Source organism: Silene latifolia, chromosome 9 (assembly GCF_048544455.1).
Source record: "Silene latifolia isolate original U9 population chromosome 9, ASM4854445v1, whole genome shotgun sequence".
NCBI lineage: Eukaryota > Viridiplantae > Streptophyta > Magnoliopsida > Caryophyllales > Caryophyllaceae > Silene > Silene latifolia.
Genome location: NC_133534.1, coordinates 224,644,872 through 224,652,312, shown reverse-complemented (window position 1 = coordinate 224,652,312; position 7,441 = coordinate 224,644,872). Strand labels below are relative to the sequence as shown.

Sequence of the window (7,441 nt, the reverse complement as noted above, 5' to 3'; positions counted from 1 at the left end):
AGCCGTCATACACCCCTCTTTCACATGCATTAGTTGTCTACTTCCTATATGCCCTTCTCAGTACTCAACCCTATCTCTCTTTTACCCCATTTTGTTTTATCCAATCTCCATAATTGCCCCTCATTATATTCCACTTTGTGTTCAAATGAATGATATACTATTTAAGACCATTTTTCATATGGTTCCGCATAACATTATCTTACCACTTCGCATTATATTTCCAATTCATCTATTGATCTTTTTACACGTCCACAATTAGTACTCTGCAATACATCTCCATCATATATCATACTCCGTATTACAGACTACTATTATTCGGAAAGCACGATTTTCCAGTATTTAATCAAGTAAGACTTTTGATTATCCCTAATATAAAGTGGGGAGTATATGCTATCAATATTTCCTGAAACTTTGCAAATTAATCTTTTTTTTATCTATGATTTTGCAGCGTCCGTTTGTTTCACTGTCAAGGTCGACAAGGATTTAGTCATTCGTTGCTTTTGTTAACCATTTAAACTTTTGATTGAATCATATACCCCTAACGAATGAAGATGACCATTTTATAACTGATATTTTATATATTTTCCATCATAATAATTATATTGAAAAATTGATTTTTTTTATTATTGATTTGCGTGAATAAAAAAAATGAATTACTCTTAAATCTTAATCTCTCATTGACATTATACTTCAATTTTGAGTCATTGGCGCTCTCTTTATCATAGATATACTTTTATGTTTAATTTGTAGGTTTTTGTTCTTTAGAAAATAAAATTTTCTTTTTTATTGTAATTTGTTGAGTAAGGAGAACAATAATCAATTTTAATATTTCCATTTTATATTGTTTCTCTCATTTTATTTATACATGGTATTCAAAGTGGTACAATTGAAAACAATTTTTTATGAAACTTATTTAATAACAAATGTTATTATGTTAGTTGATATTATAATTTATAAGGGAAAACGATAATAACATTTTGTTAAAATTGGAAAAATGGGCTTTAGTTACCAAATTATTAAGAGCAGGTCTTGTGTATGACAGGTTTACACAAATATAATTGTAAAATGGATTCAAAAAAAGCCCAATTAGTGGATAAAAGTGATTACCCTAAATTCCGTTTACGATAAATTCGATAAATTTGTAAACCGACTTGCACAAATAGTTTTGAATTATTATTTATTAATACTGTAAATAAGGATGACAATGGATCATCGATCCTGTCCAGATCCTCGGATCCAGACTCAACGAGTCGAATCTGAATCGCAATATTTTATAGGAGATGTAATACGGCCCATAAGGGTATACTCCCTCTTATCCTTTATTCTCTTCTCTATTTCCTAAAATGTACTCCCTCCATATCAGACCAATGGTAATATTGACCGTTTTGCCACTATTCATGGTCGTAGGGAATCTTCGATATTATTCTTAATCTATAAGACAAAATATAGTCATGTGAGATCTTGTTTAATTTATCGTCATGAATGCTATAAGAATATCAAATTTTTATAATTTTTAATAATGTGTAACAAAAGAGATTTACGTTGTAAAATGTGTCTCGACAAGTGTGAAAAGTCAATGTTACAATTGGTGTGGTATGGAGGGAGTACTATTCAGGTTTTCTTCCCGGTTTTCATTTTTGGAAGATTTGTGTGATCGAAATTCATTTGCATGTGGGGAAGTGTGTTTTGTGTGGTCCAAATTTATTTTCTTATTTTTTATGCAAAAAGGAAATGGGAAGAATATAATGAATACGAGGGAGTTCAACTTAACCCAAGGGAAAAAAATAGTGTGATCATTTGATAAGATAATAGAGAATCATTTGTTATTTTGATGACGGTGGTTAAAATGACGATTAAAGTGTCGTCTAGGAGACCGTGTATAAAGTAAATGGATAGAATAAATAGATGTAGAGGGTGTATATAATAGTGGTTCTTTTCTACCCATCCTTTGTAATTCATTTAGATTGATTTTATAGCAACTGGTCTCCTTAAACGGTTAAATCGTCTTAGGTATAAAACAGGTCAACTAATATTTTACATAGGTGACGGTTGTTATCAACCTTCTCTCTAACCTCCCCTCTTTACCCTCTAACAATCGACTAAATTAATATATATTGTGCGAGGTGGTCACAAGACAAATTTATCAAGTAAAATAAACGATATTTTAATCGGTTTTGAGAAAAAATGTAGAAGAGAAGGTTCGAAGAAAAAAGTAAATAGTACAGTATTTCTCTATATATATAGATATAGCCATATAGGGGATAAGACTTAAGAGTGTCATTCTACTCTATGTCTCATTTATTTTTTTAATACGTTTTATTGTTTAAGACGGATATATCGGTCATTAACAAAAAAATGTGATTTTTAATACATACTTTCCAAGTATATTAATAATTCATTTGCATATAATGTTGTACATTCAAATTAATATGATAATTAACTATAAAACTTTTGAACTTAATTATATATCAAAACTATATATTAAATCCAGAAACCAAGGGATTTCAATGTAATTAAAGAAAGTTATACAAATTACTTATACTATATAGTTTTAAATCAATAGCACCGTGTGATGGACCCGATTAAGGGATCTCAATGCAAATATTATATAATTTGGGTTAAAATTAAATTATATAAAAGTTTGGTAATTTTCCTAAACATTAGTAAGAGACTAAAACATCGTCAATTTCCTTAAAATAAAATAATTAATTAAGATGGTAAATTTCCTTAAATTAAAATAATTAATTAAGATGGTCAATTTCAAAGAAACTAAAAGAAAGAAGATGCTTGGTAATTTTCCTAAATATTTATAGAATACTATAACATGGTCAATTTCCTTCAAATAAAATAATTAATTAGTATAAACATGCACACTTATGGTATTAACTATTATCATCATACAATTATATATTAAATTTAAAATTTATGCAATTTTATTAAACTTTATAGTTTATTAGATGTATTAATTATTTAATAAAAAAAATATAATATAAGTAGGTTATAAATAATTCAAGTTAGATTCCATAATATATAATATTTCATAATTCTTTCGAATTTAATTTAACGCATATATGTAATATATTTATATAAATATATAATCCTCTTAAAATTGCATGGCTAAGTGGTAAAAGTAACTTCGTCACTAATATGATAGTAATCACTCATTTGAATAGTAAAAGTAACAATATTATCAGCGAGATTAGTGAAAGTGGTAGAAACAACAACATGAGTAGTAAAATAACTAATATTAATGCGACAATAGTGAAAGTAACAATAGTTACGGCGGGAGTAGTGAAATTATACAATAGTGAAAGTAACAATAGTTACGGCGGGAGTAGTGAAATTATCGTATTAATGCGGCAGTAGTGACAGTAACAATAGTTATGGCAGGAGTAGTGAAAGTAACAATGATTACGGGTAAGTAGTGAAATGTTATTATTGAAATATTATTACTATTGTTTCATTAATAAGAGTAAAATATTAATAGCGGGAGTAGTTAATTTGTCTCAAAATTTATTTCATCGTACTTTTAGATATGTCATAGAAAAATATATTAATGATAAATTTATGGTTAAACAACTTTAAGTAATTTTATTTAATGGAAAAAAAATTTATGGTAGGTAGAGGTAGCCCGAGCGAAGCCGAACACCAACACTAGTATTTATATATTCCCGTGCAATTTTGCACGGGTCTTAACTCTTAACTATGTTGGAGTTTTTTATTTTATTTTTTTTAATAAAGAAAGTATGAAATACCTAGACATGGCCCACCTGGGTGTAGGACCGTAGGGTATAAAAGAATTGTAAACTGGCATGTCTCTCTCCTCTCTTTCTCGCTTGCTTCCACAACCTTTACCTTCGTCCCCAATATGGAGTACGTATGTAAACTGCAGGTATGTGTTTTTTTTGTTACCTTAATTTTGTAAATAATTGGATTTCGATTTCATTCCTCCTTAGTCATTTATATTATATTATATTATATTATTAAATACTCAGTAATGACAATAAATAATTCAGTTGAAGGACACTCTTTGGGAATGTCTCGAGAAACCGATACCGATTGGAGTTGATAGCAGCGAGGATTCAGATAACTCTACTAATTGCTCAGAGTAATCTTGTCTCCCTTATTTTTATGGCGTTTGTTCTTGTTATCGTTGGGATTGAATTGTTTACTCCTTTATTGAAACTAAATTAAATTAAATTGTTGTTTTTGTCTCATCGTGTATTGTTGTTGTTCCTATGAAAATAAATGGGATTCTGGGTTGTTTCTAATGATGCGTTCAGGCTCTGCCATCAATATTTACCCTTGTTTGTATACCCTTAGTTTGTAACATTCAATTTGTACAAAATCCGGTGTTATTTTGTTCATTATTCAACTTATTGGTAAATGAATTTAGTTTGTAATAACAGAAATTGCTAGTGAATCAACTGATTTATTACTCCTCTTAATAATAATACATTGAATCATCATTCAACTATGTTCTTTACTTTGCGTCTTTCTTACTTTGCAGCTCCACTGGTTCTCCCCCGCGGAAGCGACGACGATTTCGTCGTCTTATTGATTTTAAAACGTGAGTTTGTTATTGTTTTTTTTTTTTTTTTTTAGTTTGTTGAATGTTTGGTCAAATGTCTGAATACTTCAACATATTTTCATATTGTCACTAAAACTGTGTGTTTTGTACAACTTTTCAAAGAGCCCTTGTTTATTACTGTAGTATTTGTCAAGCACACCACCAAGTTGCATGTTATGGTGCAATTATTTGCTTCACAAATTCTCCCTTATGACGGAGTCACGGAGGGTATCCGTCACAAACTTGTGACGGGTACCATATTGTCTCACAAAAAACCCATAAGGGTGAGAGAAGGAGCACATGGGGTGGGTGCCCACCTTGTCCCCTCTACCCATCTCCACTCACAAAATACCCGTCGAAAGATCCGACCCGTCACAAGGGAGACCTACTGTATTTGCTTAATGGAATTTCATTGATTATTAGTTAGAAAACCCACGATTGTTAGTTAGAAGAGCTATGCCCACACTTTTATATGGTTTATTTATATAATCTCTGTTATCCTTTTGTATAATTGTCCCCTTGCAACATCATTGTTTGCTTGTTAGCGGAACAATCATATTTTTCATATGTGGCTGGAAGTTTTAAGTTTCGCTTGTATTCCCCAAATTTCAGTCCTGAAGATTTAGAGAACCTAAAATCTGTTGCCGCTGACGTCTTTGAGCTGAAAGACTATGCTGAATGGTTCCTGTCAAAATCTAAAACCAATGAAACCAATGCTGATATCTTAGACCCGGAAAATTATGCTGAGTGGGTCAACTCCACGTTAGGAACTGAAGATGAGGCGAAAGTGATCATACATCCGGCCAACTATTGTACATGGTACTTTTATCTTGTGGTACAAGGAATTCAACCACCTCGTCCTCGTGTGGGTGAGAGGAAGATAGAGTCTACGGCACAGCGGAACAAGAGATATGCTGAGTACGCTTTGGAACATGTCAACAAGACTAGGAACTGTAGTGAGGTTTTCTCCGTAACCCTCTCATTTCTCCATCTTGTACTCCTCGATACTCTTTTCATTTCTCATGAGTTCATTTTTTTCCTCATCAATATGGTGCTAATAGGGTTATGAGTATACGAGGGAATGTGAAATATTGGACCTTGAAGATTTCGTACATTTGAACTTCTATGCTCGCCTCAAAGTCTCCGAATCTGGACGAGAACCGGGACCTGAGGAACTCTTTTTTGCCGCGGTGCCCTTAGAGGATACAGGTGTTAGCTGCTGTTGCATCCTGGATTCTAAGGAATTTGGTATGTTGGTGAAAGCTCTCCCCCCCCCCCCCCCACACACCTTTTTTTTTTTTTTTTTTTTTTTTTTTTTTTTTTTTTTTTGTCGTTTTATATTTTGACCATACAAATAATTTCCATCGAGTCATGACCAATCCCCCTCGAAGGGACATGCTTATGGGTCTGTTTTTTTTTTCCCCTATTTTCTTGACAAACTAGTTACTTAATCATTCATGTAACTTATCGTAATTGTTGTGGGCACTTTGCCCGCTAATTTGGTTTTGTTGTTGCACTTGGGTAATTCAGTCGGAAGACGCCCTCCAGGTTTCAAGTGCTAATTTGGTTTTGTTGTTGCACTTGTGCTTTTTATTTCACAGGTAATTCGGTCATAAGACACCCTCCAGGTTTCGAGTGCTGGGAATGCGAGTACCCTGATATTGTATGCTCTTGTGCTAGTGCATATGATTTCACATAGGAAGTACAAGTATAGTACTCCGTATTTGATTATTGCTATGGGAAAAATACTCATTTCGCTAACTTCCAAGCATACTTATACTTCATCCATCTCGGTCAATTATTGTCCTTTGGTTTTGGCACAAAGACCAAGGGAAGAGGAGGGAGTCAATTACTAAATGACAAGTCGAACGAATTGAGTGTGAATAATCAAATTGCTCATCAAGTTCATTTTTAAAATAGAAAGAACAATAATTGACTGAGACACCCTACTATGAAAAAGGACAACAAATGACCGGAACAGAGAGTATTATATTTTGCGTCGAGTTGTAAGACTTGTAATGTTGTCTATTGAGCTGCACTATAATGTTGTAATGTTGTCTCGCTGGTCTCCTCGGTCTCTCACTAGGATATTGTTATTTAACTATTTTATGAAAATGTTATGAAGACTATGTTTTACTCAAATCCAATCATACTCAATTTAATGAGTGTGTTAGGATGGCTAGAATTGGAGGATGGAGGTGAGTGGTGCCTTGGTGGTGAATGTTGGGTTTCTGGCGCGATCAATTGAAGGTAGATTTTTTTTTTTTTTTTTTTTGGACGACGATGAAGGTAGACGGGTTTGAAGGAGATGAAAGACTCACTATGAAAACAATAACAGTAATCAAAGCATGCTACCGATATTCTCTTTTAGCCCTCTATCCTCCCTTCCCGTTTAACCCACTATGGAAAAAAATTATACGGAGTACTTGTGAAAGAAGAATGTTGTGAAAAGGTAGGAAAACAGTTGGCAACATTGTTTCAATGCCAAAACCAATTTTTTTTTTTTTTTTTTTTTTTTTTGATAAGGTAATAAAACTAGTTAATCCTATGATAGAAGTAAGTTGAAGCCACCGGCTTTCAAATCACCTCGAAAGAGTTGGACACGAATGTCCAATAGAAGCTATAAAGTCGGCAACTTTGTTGGTTTCACGAAAATAATGATTAATTATCACTTCATCAAAGAACTGAAGATCTAATTTTACTTTCTGATAATACTAGAAATTTCTCAAGTACTACGGACTGAGTTAATAACACATCAATTATCACCTTCTACAATTAACTTCGAGATTCCTAAGTATTTAGCTGCTAACATGCCTTCTTTTAGCTGCTAACAAGAATAATATTAAATCCGCACTTTTTTGCTCATAACAG

General features: G+C 32.5%; 1 protein-coding gene across 1 annotated transcript; it reads left to right on the top strand.

Annotated features, from left to right (window-relative positions):
- Window positions 1-3,796: 3,796 nt before the first annotated feature.
- Window positions 3,797-6,712, top strand: LOC141598528 (uncharacterized). Its single transcript, XM_074418202.1, has 6 exons — window positions 3,797-3,892; window positions 4,017-4,108; window positions 4,511-4,570; window positions 5,183-5,531; window positions 5,632-5,818; window positions 6,172-6,712. Exons 1-6 carry the CDS (start codon window positions 3,869-3,871, stop codon window positions 6,267-6,269), a joined length of 810 nt encoding a protein of 269 aa, XP_074274303.1. The 5' UTR covers window positions 3,797-3,868; the 3' UTR covers window positions 6,270-6,712.
- The last annotated feature ends 729 nt before the right edge of the window (window positions 6,713-7,441 follow it).

Bases quoted from the DNA above. Each gene is read 5' to 3' on its own strand.
- LOC141598528 (XM_074418202.1), top strand. From the start codon at position 3,869: ATGGAGTACGTATGTAAACTGCAG. The intron at 5,532-5,631 runs GTTTTCTCCGTA...TGGTGCTAATAG, and splicing joins AGACTAGGAACTGTAGTGAG to GGTTATGAGTATACGAGGGA. The intron at 5,819-6,171 runs GTATGTTGGTGA...TTTATTTCACAG, and splicing joins CCTGGATTCTAAGGAATTTG to GTAATTCGGTCATAAGACAC.